The 13,769-nt window shown below is 45.2% G+C and overlaps 1 protein-coding gene across 1 annotated transcript in view; it reads left to right on the top strand.

Annotated features, from left to right (window-relative positions):
* Positions 1–13,769, top strand: part of DYNC1H1 (dynein cytoplasmic 1 heavy chain 1) — a 71,362-nt gene that overhangs the window by 53,984 nt on the left and 3,609 nt on the right. Inside the window, exons 57-73 of the mRNA XM_060261145.1 lie at positions 1,358–1,511; positions 2,591–2,737; positions 2,827–2,977; positions 3,841–4,094; positions 5,129–5,263; positions 5,605–5,699; positions 6,625–6,799; positions 7,148–7,223; positions 8,077–8,237; positions 8,935–9,046; positions 9,139–9,199; positions 9,292–9,415; positions 10,496–10,609; positions 11,556–11,726; positions 11,885–12,102; positions 12,226–12,329; positions 13,312–13,523. Of these exons, the coding sequence (XP_060117128.1) occupies positions 1,358–1,511; positions 2,591–2,737; positions 2,827–2,977; positions 3,841–4,094; positions 5,129–5,263; positions 5,605–5,699; positions 6,625–6,799; positions 7,148–7,223; positions 8,077–8,237; positions 8,935–9,046; positions 9,139–9,199; positions 9,292–9,415; positions 10,496–10,609; positions 11,556–11,726; positions 11,885–12,102; positions 12,226–12,329; positions 13,312–13,523 (2,464 nt within the window). The remainder of the gene's footprint in view (positions 1–1,357; positions 1,512–2,590; positions 2,738–2,826; positions 2,978–3,840; positions 4,095–5,128; positions 5,264–5,604; positions 5,700–6,624; positions 6,800–7,147; positions 7,224–8,076; positions 8,238–8,934; positions 9,047–9,138; positions 9,200–9,291; positions 9,416–10,495; positions 10,610–11,555; positions 11,727–11,884; positions 12,103–12,225; positions 12,330–13,311; positions 13,524–13,769) is intronic.

Here is a 13,769-nt window from a genome sequence, read left to right as displayed (position 1 = left end):
GAATTCTTCTACAGTAGGTTGAAGGAACTGGGCGAGGTCCCACAAGGCCGTAACCTCTTCCGGCAGTTGATTCCACCAGGACAGGGCTGCCACTGAAAAGACCTGATCCCTGGTGGTCACTAATTTCGCCTCCCTCGCCCAGGAATCACTAGGAGTTGTTGGGATCCAGATCTTAGTACCCTCTGGGGAATGTGTGGAGACAGACGGTCCCTCAAGTAAATGGGTCCTCGGCCATACAGGGCTTTAAAAGTAATAACTAGTGCCTTGTAACGAATCCGGTACACTATTGGTAGCCAGTGCAGTTCCTGCAGCGCTGGCTGTATGTGTTCCCACTTGGGCAGCCCCGATAGCAGCCTAGCATCCTCATTCTACACTAGCTGGAGTCTCCAGGTTCACAACAAAGGCAGCCCCAAGTAGAGGGCATTACAGTAGTCAAATCTCGAGGTGACCGTTGCATGGATCACAGTTGCCAGGTCGCGACGGTTGAGGAAGGGAACCAACTGTTTTGCCTGCCTCAGATGAAAAAAGGGTGGATTTCGCAGTTGCTGCTCTCTGGGCCTCCATTGACAAGGGAGGCTTTCAACAGCACCCCCAAGCTTCTGACCTTGGGCGCCATTGACAGTGGCGCCCCATCAAAGGCTGGTAGGGGGATTTCCCTACCCAGGCCACCGCGACTCAGGCAAAGGACCTCTGTCTTCGTCAGGTTCAGCTTCAGTCGGCCAGCTTCAGCTTAAGCCAACCAGCCACGGTTTTCAACACCTGATCCAGGTTTTCTGGGACAGCGGCAGGCCGGCCATCCATCAGTAGATAGAGCTGGGTGTCATCAGAGTACTGATGGCAACCCAGCCCATACCTCCAGACAATCTGGGCAAGGGGTCGCATGTAAATGTTAAACAACATTGGGGATAGAACCGTCCCCTGAGGCACACCGCAATTAAGCAAGTGTCTCTGCGACGACTCTCCCCCAATTGGCACCCTTTGTCCCCGACCACATAGGAAAGAGGAAAACCACTGTAAGGCTAGCCCCTGAATCCCTACAACAGCGAGGCGGTGGACTAGCAACTGATGGTCGACTGTATCGAACGCAGCCGATAGGTCTAACATCAGTACCTCCTGGCTGTCCTTTTGGATTCAGCCCATCGTCTTTGAAGTGAGGACTAACCAGAGCCAACATCTTTGTTACTGTGATAACAAACTGCACATGGAAAGCCTTAAGCCTCTGAAGGGTAACCGGTAGATTGTAAACATTCTTGCAAAACTGTACTTTAAAAAGAAGCATTGTTATTGTATGCTGAGCAAACCTTTAGGTCTCCCTGTATCGTAACTAACCTTGTAAGCAATTTGACATTTTCTTTAGGTACCCCCTGATCATCGATCCCTCTGGGCAAGCAACAGAATTCATCATGAATGAATATAAGGACCGTAAGATAACTCGTACCAGCTTCTTAGATGATGCTTTCAGGAAGAACTTGGAGAGTGCCTTGCGGTTTGGTAATCCTTTGCTTGTCCAGGTGAGTTGCAGCTGCAAGCAACTTTTTCATTATCAGCTAAGTCCCCGTTTCCAGTTATTCTCCTCTTGTACAATCAAACCAGGGCTTTGTCAGTGTATAAATTACATAGATACTAATAAATAAAAGTTCTGTGTTGTGCCTTCTTAATGTGGTATGATGCATAGAAAGTCCTGCTTACTTAACCCTCATTGAAGTTAATGGGCTGGATGCAGACTAAATTTTTTGCTAACAGAAGGGAAGGGTTAATTTCTGCTAACTCCCCCTTCCTGCTGCAGATCCCCAGTTTGCCCCTCACACCGTTCCTGTCTCCTAGGAGCAGCACTTAAGAACATAAGAGAAGCCATGTAGGATCAGGCCAGTGGCCCATCCAGTCCAACACCCTGTGTCATGCAGTGGCCAAAAAACCCAAGTGCCATCAAGAGGTCCACCAGTGGGGCTAGAAGCCCTTCCACTGTGCCCCCTCTCCAAGCACAAGAATACAGAGCATCACTGCCCCAGACAGAGAGTTCCAACAGTAAGCAGTGGCTAATAGCCACTGATGGACCTCTGCTCCATATGCTTATCCATTTCCCTCTTGAAACTGTCTACGCTTGTAGCCGCCACCGCTTCCTGTGGCAGTGAATTCAGGAAGATCAAAAGGCTTAGATGGGAGGAGGAGGAGAGAAGTTCTGCTTGCTTTTAGCAGAAAACTTAGTCTGGATCCAGTCAAAGGAGAGACAAGCATTAAGTAACTGGGCATGAATTCACATAGCATATTGCTTTTGAAATTAAGTAGGCAGCTTGAGAAATTGCATGAAGACTTTTGTGTTGTTGTTGTTTTTAAATTGCCTCATCCCGGCCAATGACAGGCTCTAGGCAATGTACAACAGGCATACACATAAAATCAATAAAACCCGTTGATTAAAACAAGTTGTAACCCAATGACATCCTTTATATAACATGCTACAGTTCTACTTTTTTGGATCCCAAAGTCATTTTTTGGATTCTGGCTCGTGTGGATTACAGTTGTTCCTAGCTCAAGAATTACTCTTTATCTGTATTCTGCTGACGCATTGTCCCTCTCTTAACTACTTACCTAGGATGTGGAGAGCTATGACCCTGTCCTGAATCCTGTTCTGAACCGAGAAGTCCGGAGAACTGGTGGTCGAGTTCTTATTACCCTGGGAGACCAGGATATTGATTTGTCACCGTCCTTTGTCATTTTCCTCTCCACGAGGGACCCAACGGTGAGGAATTAACATTTGCATTCCTTAAACCGATGGTAGAATGGAAGGGGAAGAACATGCAATGACACTGTTATGTTGTGTCTTGGTAGGTTGAGTTTCCACCTGATCTCTGTTCCCGTGTGACATTTGTGAACTTCACCGTAACTCGCAGTAGCTTACAGAGCCAGTGCCTGAACGAGGTGCTGAAAGCAGAAAGACCAGATGTGGATGAGAAACGCTCTGATCTCCTCAAACTTCAAGGTACAACACTGAGACATCAACTCTTGAGGGGCGTGCATTTGCCATAGCTATCACAACACAAACTTCATAGTGTATGTCAGAACATCTTAAAGCAAGCATGTACATAGAATCATAGAGTTGGAAGGGACCTCCGGTCATCTAGCCTAACCTCCTGCACAATGCAGAAAATTCACAACTACTTCCTCTCACACCTACCCCCCCCCCCCATGACCCTTGTTGCACCCCCAGAAGGTGACAAAAAAGCCTTCAGGATGCCTGGCCAAACTGGCCTGGAGAAAAATTGCTTCCTGACTCCAAAGTGGTGATCAGCATTTCCCTGCGCATGTTGTAAGAAAGGGCCCGAAGAACAAAGCACTGATGCAGTCCTTCCTGCCCTCCCTCTCATGATTTGCCTAATTCACAGAATCAGCATTGCTGTGGGATGGCCATGTAGCCTCTGTTTAAGGAACCGCTCTGTCAGGAAGTTCTTCCTAATGTTTAACTGAAAACTCTTTGATTTAATTTCAACCCATTGGTTCTGGTCTGGCCTTCTGGAACAACTGAAAAAAATTCCACACCATCCTCTGTATGACAGCTCTTTTAAATGCTTGAAGATGGGTATCACCTCTCTGCCATCACTTCACATGTTCTGCACACTATACTTTTATTGATATGGCCCAAAATTGCATTGGCCTTTTTAGCTACCACATCACACTGCTGGCTCATGTTCAGTGTATGGTTTACTTAGACCCCTCGATCCTTTTTGCACATATTACTGCCAAGGCAAGTCTCCCCCATCCTATAATGATGCAGCTTAAAGCATATCAAATATTCAAGCTGCTTGGCTTGAAATAGACTTGAACGCCTTCTTTTTATACTTAAAGGTGAATTCCAGTTGCGTTTGCGGCAGTTAGAAAAGTCTCTTCTCCAAGCCCTCAATGAAGTGAAGGGACGGATCTTGGATGATGACACCATCATAACGACACTGGAGAACCTGAAGAAAGAAGCAGCTGAAGTTACCAGAAAAGTAGAGGAAACGGACATTGTCATGCAAGAAGTGGAAACTGTGTCTCAGCAGTATCTTCCACTTTCTACGGCTTGTAGCAGTATCTACTTTACAATGGAGTCACTCAAACAGGTATGGAAAGTGGCTTCTCTCTCTCTCCTCTCTCACAACATCTTTAGCATAGCATAGCTAGATTAACTGGTGCTTAGAACCGATGCTTGGAGTCAGTAAGAGGCTGGATGGGGTGAACAAGCTGATATTTAATTCTGACAGAAATGATCTGGGTTAATAGAAAGGTAGACCAGGGACTTCAGATCTCTGTTTTCTTGGATGGGGTTATACACCCCTTGAAAAGCTGTGTTTGCAGCTCGGAAGTGCTACTCAACACAACAGTCACTCTAGAAATCAGGTGGTAGCGGCAGTCCAGAATTGTTTTGCCCAGTTTCAGCTGGTGCGTCAGCTGTGTCCATTCATGGATCAGTCAGATCTAGCCACAGTGATCCATACCTCAGTTACATCTGGACAGGAGTGTTGCAGTGTGCTCTACTTGGGGGCTACCTTTGAAGGGTGTTCCGAAGCTGCAGCCAGTGCAGAACTCTGTGGCTAGGCAGCTGGTTGGGGCCAGCTATCAGAAACATGTGACCCTGACATTACAGCAATTTCACTGGCTACCATTCCCTTCCTGAGTCCAATTAAAGGTGTCGTTTTTGACCTTTAAAGACGTAAATGGCTTGAGACCAGGTTATCTGAAGGGCTGTCTTCTCCCATATGTTCCTGCCAGGGAATTTAACACCACAGGTAGAGGCCCTCCTGACTGTCCCATCAATCAGATAAGGTTGTTTAGTGAGCACATGAGAGAGGGCCTTTTCAGTGGTAGCCCCACAATGACGGAACAACCTCCTCAGAGAGATGCGCCTCACTGATGATCTTTAGTTGAAGACTATTTTATTTAGGACTGCATTTGATTGAAACAGTCCTAAATTGTGATTTTAAATGAGATTTATTTTATGTATTTGATTAATAGTGTAAGCCACCTTGAGCTCATTAAGGAAGACAGACAACTAATAAATATTTTAAATTAAATAAGTAGATGTGACAGCACCCTGCTTACTCACTTGCTGTCTGGCAGTGTTCTGGTTTTTTAAAACTTTAAAAATTATTTTCAGATTCACTTCTTGTACCAGTATTCTCTCCAGTTTTTCCTGGACATATATCACAACGTGTTGTATGAGAATCCAAACCTGAAGGGTATTACCGACCATACCCAGCGTCTTTCCATTATCACAAAGGATCTCTTCCAGGTACAGTAGAGCCATTTCATACTTGAAAAGCCATGTGCTAATAGTGGGTTTTTAAAAATTATTATTCACAGAAAACTGAGGGCTGCCTGCCAAGTGACTGTCCTGGGAGGGACGGTGGCTCAGTGGAAGAGCATCTGCTTGGTAAGCAGAAGGTCCCAAGTTCAATCCCTGGCATCTCCAACTAAAAGGGTCCAGGCAAATAGGTGTGAAAAAACCATAGCTTGAGACCCTGGAGAGCCGCTGCCAGTCTGAGTAGACAGTACTGACTTTGATGGACCGAGGGTCTGATTCAGTATAAGGCAGCTTCATATGTTCATATTTTCTCACTTTTGTATTGCCAGGTGGCTTTCAATAGAGTGGCTCGTGGCATGCTCCATCAGGATCACATCACCTTCGCTATGCTGTTGGCAAGGATTAAACTGAAAGGCACTATTGGGTAAACGTACAGTTTTAATTTCTGTAGGGTTACCACTAAATTGAAATGAAACAGTGGCACAGTATTTTTTCCACCACGCCCAGGTGCAGGTTGAGGGCAAAAACAGACAAGATGAAGAATGCTAAATGCATGCTTGTGCAGCTTCTGTTTGCTTTGAGGCCATGGTAGAAGTGGAGAGGGGAGTTCATCCCTTCAACCTTTGTTCAGATTCAGTATTCTCAGGGCTTTTTTTGTAGGAACTCCTTTGCATATTAGGCACACACCCCTGTTGTAGCCAGTCCTCCTGGAGCTTATAGTAGGCCCTGTAAGAAGAGCCCTGGAAGCTCTTGGAGGATTAGCTACATCGGGGGTGGGGGGTGGCAGTGTGGCCTAATATGCAAAGGAGTTCCTGCTACAAAAAAAGCCCTGCGTATTCTAAACTGGGCTTCATCTTTGTTAGTCTTGAATCTCTGAAAGGCAAGCTGTAAATGAATAAACAAGTAAAACTTTTAAGAGAAAATCCAGCGTGGCTTCTTTTAAAATGCTCATATCATAGTTAAAAGCCCCTTCTCCTTTCCCTGTCTGGGCTCAGATGGACCCAGAACGACATCATTCCATGTATTTGGCATCATTTTATCTAATCAAGAGGTGGATAGTTTTCCATTCTAATTCTCAGTTTAAGTTTTGATACAGTAAAGTTACCATAAGCTCATTTCTTCACCATGTGTATGCACTAAATTCTTAAGTGTTGTTAACATGACAAAATCTGCCAATGCATTACAGAGAGTTTCAGTTTTTGATTGGCCTCTCCCCGAGGATATGTAAACTTCAGTCTTACTCACGGGGGTTGGGGGGAGTGAACTGGAAGTGCTGTTTTGTCCTTGAGTGCAAAGGGCAGAAGGGATTTGTTCTTCTCAACATGAGCTTTGTTTTTTTCCAATTGAAGGGAGCCTACCTACGATGCAGAGTTCCAGCACTTCTTAAGAGGGAAAGAGATCGTCCTCAGCAACGTGTCTCTCTCCAAAATCAGTGGCCTGACTGTGGAGCAGCTGGAAGCCATGATGAGACTGAGCTGCCTTCCTGCATTCAGGGACCTGGTCTCTAAAGTGCAAGCTGATAATGTAAGTCCATTCTTCAAACAAGGCAGCAGAACTGAACTTGATTTTTTTTTTTAATGTATGGTTTTCAATGTATGGAGGTGCGTTTTAATACCAAGTTTGACCTTAGTTTGTTGGGGTCAATTCACATGTGGCACCTCTCCTCCAGTACTGAGAACTTGGTGGCCATTACTGCTAACCCACAGAACAAGCAACAAAATACACCCTTGAGATTGTGTACACCGCCCCCGCCCCCCGCCCGCTGAGGCCCTCACCATGTTGGGAAATTGTTGCTAGCTCTTGATCTGATTCAAAAGGGGTTTTGGTTTTGTTGCATCAGAACTGACTCTCTTGCCTGCACTTGATCTCTAGCAATTCTGCATCTGGCTTGATAGCAGTTCCCCAGAGCAAACTGTTCCCTATCTTTGGATTGAAGACAAGCCTTCAAGTAAGTTCAGCCTCAGAACCTTATCTTCTGTTTTAGAATAGAATTCAGGTAATTGGGAGAAATGCACAGACTGCTTTTGTGTCATCCTCCCATTTGATGAGAGCTATTTAGTGGAAGGGTTGGGGTTTAGTTCCCTTTCACTGGGTGAAATTAAGTTACTGTATTGTTTAAGGCACATTTACACGGACACAGAATAATGCAAGCAACTCTCTTTTTTTCCTCATGGTATTTCTCTTCGAAGCCCTGAACTACAGATCTTAACTTTTTTAAAATCTGTGGTGTAAAAGGTAGCCAGGCAGTCTACCTCTCACGTGATTGACAGCTTGTTCCCTGGCAGTCATGACTGTCCTGTTTGGAAGAGCTGTCCCATATGGGCTCTGTCACATGGTTCTCTTGCTTGAAAGTCATGCACAAGACATCAGTTCAACTCACATGGTCCTGAATTTGCTGTCAGGCCAGGAGTAAATGGTCCCTCAGCCAGCCCAGTCACCATCACCATTGGAACACAAGGAAAGGGGTGCAGCACAGGAGCAACACAGGGGGCAATTGTTCTCTCAGTCCTTTTGTGTAAGACCCCTTAGTCCTCAGCCAGTGGTTCTACTGGTACAAACACCAGTCTTCTTTTATCCACTACTCAGCTGCAGCCAAGATATATACAACCCTAATTATAGCTAGTCTAATAAACTGCATTGGAGCGGATTAAAATTTGCCATAATGTTCGTAGAACCTAAATGGAAACTTTGCACTTTAGCACTGAATTGGGAGGGTGGGGGGGGTGAGAATCAGGAGCAAAAGCAGTCTGTTGTTTTGCAACTTCAAGCGCTAACCTCCCCTGTCCTTCCTTTGCCATCAGCACCCATTGGACAGGCCATCCACCGCTTGCTTCTGATCCAGGCTTTCCGTCCCGACCGTCTCCTGGCCATGGCCCATCAGTTTGTTTCGACGAACCTTGGTGAAAACTTCATGTCTATTATGGAGCAGCCTTTGGATCTGGCACACATTGTAGACACTGAGGCAAGTTGGCATTTACATAGCATACTAGGTGAAGCTGCTGCAGAAGTCTGATAGAAAGCTTGGAGCGGAGACTGTAAGACTGCATCGGCTGCTTCTCAGTTCTCTGAAAAATGCCATGTAGCCTGGCAAGGCATCCTCATGTAAGTTCATCAAGGGGAAATGGCACACCTCCCCTTCCCTGAGTTCTCCTTTTGTTCTGCATTTGCACGATTCTTAACTTCTTCATACCCCAGCTTACATGAGAAAGGGGATCCTTGACACTTTCCACCCCTCCCCTCCAGCCTGGCTTTTGGGAATGGGTGGTGGGCACACACACACAGCCTGACTAGTAAACCAGACCAGTATTTGTGGATTTCCAGTGTATGTGGGAGGAGAAAAAAATATAGAGAGATAAATCTGGGCTTTGTTGTTGTTGTGTACCTCGCTTCATACTCTGAATTTGAGGGAATGGCCTGGAACACGAGAAGAAGAAATAAAAGGGAAGGCCTTTGATACTCTGGTAACAAAGGAGGGGCAGTCAGCCCTCCTGCAACGTAAAACAGAAGGAAGAGTTTCTCTCCGTCTTAGTACTGCAAGAAACGCAGACTCCCTGTGCAGTCTAAATGGGGGGGGGAGATATCTGTCTTGGGTGATGGTAGAAGCAAAGTCACCTGCCTTGCACCTGTACTGATGCTTCGCCACTCTTCTTGGATTTTAGGTGAAACCAAACACACCTGTATTGATGTGCTCAGTGCCCGGCTACGACGCCAGCGGTCATGTCGAAGACCTTGCTGCCGAGCAGAATACACAGATAACTTCTATCGCTATTGGTAAAAAAAAACCCCAACCTTCCATATTTGTGTTCAACCGTGAAAGGTTAACATGCAGTTTCTAACAACAAATCCTGACTTCTTGCCTGTAGGTTCTGCCGAAGGATTTAACCAAGCAGAGAAGGCCATCAATACAGCCGTGAAATCAGGCAGGTGGGTTCTGTGGTGTTGGCAGGACTGTCTGCCCCAGAGGAGCAAAATCTAGAGCCTCCTTAACGGCTTTCTTTTTCCCCCTTGTGCTCCAGGTGGGTGATGCTGAAGAACGTCCACTTGGCCCCTGGGTGGCTGATGCAGCTGGAAAAGAAGCTGCATTCCCTCCAGCCTCATGCCTGCTTCAGACTCTTCCTGACAATGGAGATAAATCCCAAAGTAAGTGGCTGGCTGCAGATAAAATCAAGCATCACCCAAACTTCATTGCAGACTGTTTTGAAAAGATATCTCCTCTGACAGGGATCTCTTTAAAACCCAGAGGAACAGAAGGAGCCCCTTTTCCAAATTGTATGGCTGTTTTAAGAATTTTTAAAACTTGATTTATTTATGATATCTCAAGAGCTGGGATCTCTTGGACAAAATCTCCACCCAGCTCAAATTATCAAGACTTCATAGTGATTTCACAAATAGATGGCAACCCTTTTTTAATTCATCGTGAAATAAAAACAGCCAGGGCTTTTTTTTTTTTTTGTAGCAGGAACTCCTTTGCCTATTAGGCCACACATCCCTGATGTAGCCAGTCCTCCAAGAGTTTACAGGGCTCTTAGTACAGGGCCTACTGTGAGCTCCAGGAGGATTAGCTACATCAGGGGAGTATGGCCTAATATGCAAAGGAGTTCCTGCTACAAAAAAAGCCCTGAAAACAGCCAGTTGATAACAGGCCATCCAGGTTTGTTAAGCAGTCAAACCTAGAATATTTTAAATACTTCACCAGCCACGCAAATTTTATATGATGTGATTACCTAACTGCTCACTAATCTAAGTGTGCTTATTTTGGGACACCTCTGGTTACCATTTTTCTTATTCTTCTTTATTCATTAACTGTTTTATTCTTTAAATATTTTTAATGTTTCTCCTCAGTAAAACCAACTGATATAAAAAATTGGAAAATACCTAGCATGGTTATATATATATCTCTTCTTAGGTGTTCAGAAAGCTCTACATTATTTTAGTAATCTGGGAATTAACAAAAGTACTGAAAGGTTCTCTAGATTTTCTTATTCTCCATCTTCCTCTATTGGTCTGTAGAAGGTTAACCATTATTTATGTACTAGCTGCTTAATTCCATGATCCTGTTCCATAACTTTATCCTTGTTGAAAGAATGAGGACTTGTAACACTGTTTAACAAATGTTTTGCCTCAGTCTAAGTGGCTTTAAGTCTGGGAAAGAGTATCTTGCTGTGTATAATGGAAAGATTATCTTGACTCTGATCATGAAGTGACTTATTTTGTCCTCAGGTACCAGTGAACTTGCTGCGCGCTGGCCGGATTTTCGTATTTGAGCCACCACCTGGCGTGAAGGCCAACATGCTGAGAACTTTCAGCAGCATTCCTGTGTCCAGAATGTGCAAGGTAAGCTCTTGGCTATAGTCGCACAGACCCCACCGGGATCCACGGCCACAGAACTGAATATTGTAGCTCCCAAAACGTCTTGGTCACAGGACCCCTTCAGAGTTCTAGTTCAGTTCAAGACCAGGGGTGGATGTCATTCGCCCTGCAATCCCTGCTGCAGCAGTGGCATTGGCATTCTCGTCGACATCACGGACGGACTGCTTAGCCATTTAAACAGTCGAAGCTTCTCCTTGCGACAACCCCAGACAAAGAAAAGACCTGAGCCTTAGCTTGTTGCTGACATTTGGTTTGGCACGCAGCAAAGGGAAAGCGGGGAGAGCACAGCATAGTGACCGAAGGTCCAGCGCTCCCAAAACCTTTCTGTGCAGCACCTGTGCAAATGAGGCTTCATTTGGCTGCTACTTCATCTTACCCCTGTCTCCTTAACACCATCTCTGAGGCAGCATGGTTACTCTAGTGAAGGTCAGAACTCTTGGCTGTGCTGTTTTCGAAGTCTGTGTGAGACAGACACACACACACACAAAACTAGAGTAAGGCAGTGTTCATCTAAGCAGAGCTGTTAGCTAACTCACAGATCTTTAGCCTCCGGCTCACACATTTTTGTCTTATCTTAGGAAAAATGGCCCCAGAGCAGTAGCACACAACTTTAATCTCAGTAGTTCATGAAGTAGAATTTTTGCTCCCAAGACAGAGCGAGGAGTATTGGAGTAAGGATGTGGGTTTCCTCCTTGTGAAATGAAAATGGTGCACCATTTTATTTCTCCTTTGTTTTGCCTTGGTTCCTCCCCCCACACACACACCTTTTTTTCTTTCCTCCTTGTGAATAGGAATCTGGGGGTGGAGAATGTAATCAGTCCCCCGCAAGAATAGCCAGTTCCCAGCTGTCAGTCTTGTTCCCATTGGGTGCAGCGCAAAGAAATAAACATCTGGCTTTCTTTTTTTCTAGTCACCCAATGAGCGTGCTCGCCTCTATTTCCTCCTTGCGTGGTTCCACGCCATCATTCAGGAGCGTCTTCGATACGCTCCTCTGGGCTGGTCTAAAAAATACGAATTTGGCGAATCGGATCTCAGATCTGCATGCGATACTGTAGATACGTGGCTGGATGACACGGCAAAGGCAAGTAACTACAAATGTGCAGTGTACAGGAATGTATGTGGCTTTCTTGATCTGGAGGACAGCTTGGCTTCCCAGCCAAAACATATAAGCAGAAAACCCCTTGTAGTAACATTGCTCTTGTAGTCTTGACTTACAACAAAAGCTGTCTGCCTCTCCAGGGCCGTCAGAATATCTCGCCCGACAAGATCCCGTGGTCTGCTCTGAAGACCCTGATGGCCCAGTCGATTTATGGAGGCCGTATTGATAATGAGTTTGACCAGCGGTTGCTGAACACGTTCCTGGAGCGCCTCTTCACCACTCTTAGCTTTGACAGTGAATTCAAATTGGCTTGTAAGGTGGACGGACACAAAGACATTCAGATGCCCGATGGAATCAGGTATTTTAACGTTTCGCTTTTGAAAGTAAGCACAAGCTAAGCCGGCTCATAAACGTTGGTCTTGTGAACTTTGTGATATCTTCGTGACAACTTTGTCATTCTCTGGCGTTTGTGACTTGACAGGCGTGAAGAATTTGTCCAGTGGGTGGAGCTGCTGCCAGACACCCAGACCCCATCTTGGCTGGGCTTACCAAACAATGCTGAAAAAGTCCTCCTCACCACCCAGGGTAAAAAAAAAATCTTAATTTGCTCTACATTTTCTGTTGCAGTAGATTACATTCAAATGTGTGAAACAAATTATGGTCCTCGGGGATTTGTCAGTAGAGTCCCATCCCCCTACATTCCAGAATACACAAAACTTCCCACCTCTTCTCGAGTCAGTGAGTCCTTCCTCAGCAACCTCTGTACCTCCTAGATTTTCACTAACATTGCTAGCCACCTCGGGGATTATGAAAATCTGAATGAGGGGATCCACAGAAAGGCCCGAGGGAGGAGGGGCACGCAAAGAGACTTCCAATATGAGCCACAGTTCCAGTGCCTCTAGCTTCTATGAATTTGTCTCAATAAGAGGTTGCCCTGTGACACTTACCAGTAAAAGATATGCAGGTGGCTCAGACCCAGCATGAACTAAACATGATAAGAACCCTGCTTGATGAGAAGGGCCTTTGAGTGTTAGCAGGTTAATCCAGTCCCCACCATTGCTCTACATTTTCATAAATGCTTTGAAAATATTTAAGGGATCACAGTGTTCTAGCAAGCATACTCAAATTAAGGTTCTTAGCTTAGAGGTTGTTGCAAAACTTATTTTAAAGTGGGATGAATTTTTATTCACTAGAGCTACAACAGTTAGGTAACACAAGATGAGACCGTGAAAGCTGTGGAAATCCGATGCACATATATGAGGGTGCTGAATCCAGGAAGATGGTGTGCAGAGCTGAACTCAACAATATCCAGTTAATAAGCCCGTAGTAGGTGTTGGAGGATGAGTAGGTGAATCTGGCATTTATCCCTATACTGTAAGAGGTCCTGAACCCTTAAAAGTCTATAGGGTTTTCAATTTCAGTTTTTGATAGAGAGGTATTGGAAGTCATCCCTGAATCTTAGCAATTTTTTTTTAATTTAATGGCCAAGCAATTCATTGTATTGTAAAACCAGCTTTAACTTAACATTCAGAGCGTTCGATCTCACATCATGTGTGTACACTTCCAGGTATTGATATGATCAGTAAAATGCTGAAAATGCAAATGTTAGAAGATGAGGATGATTTAGCCTATGCAGAGACTGAGAAGAAGGCGCGTACAGACTCCACCTCGGACGGCCGCCCAGCCTGGATGCGAACGCTGCATACTACGGCTTCTAACTGGCTCCATGTCATCCCACAAACTCTGAATCACCTGAAACGAACTGTAGAAAACATTAAGGTGAGAAATGCAGCCCCGTAAGAGGTTGAGGTGAAAAAATAGTGAAGAAAAGTGTGGTACGAGATCAGATTAGTAGCTTCGCAGCATAAGAGTTACATAAACAACTTAGTCTTGGCTTAGCACAAAAGCCAGAACATGGCAGAAGTTTGATTCCCTTACTGTAAAGTTATGATTGTCCTTCTAGCCAATGCACCAGATTTCCTTGTCTCATTCAGGCGTCTCCCACTCAGCACACTAAATTTCTTC

The sequence above is a fragment of the Heteronotia binoei genome, chromosome 21 (genome assembly GCF_032191835.1).
Source record: "Heteronotia binoei isolate CCM8104 ecotype False Entrance Well chromosome 21, APGP_CSIRO_Hbin_v1, whole genome shotgun sequence".
Taxonomy (NCBI): Eukaryota; Metazoa; Chordata; class Lepidosauria; order Squamata; family Gekkonidae; genus Heteronotia; species Heteronotia binoei.
The sequence above is the reverse complement of the archived record's forward strand: the minus strand, read 5'-3'. Positions and strand labels throughout refer to the sequence as shown.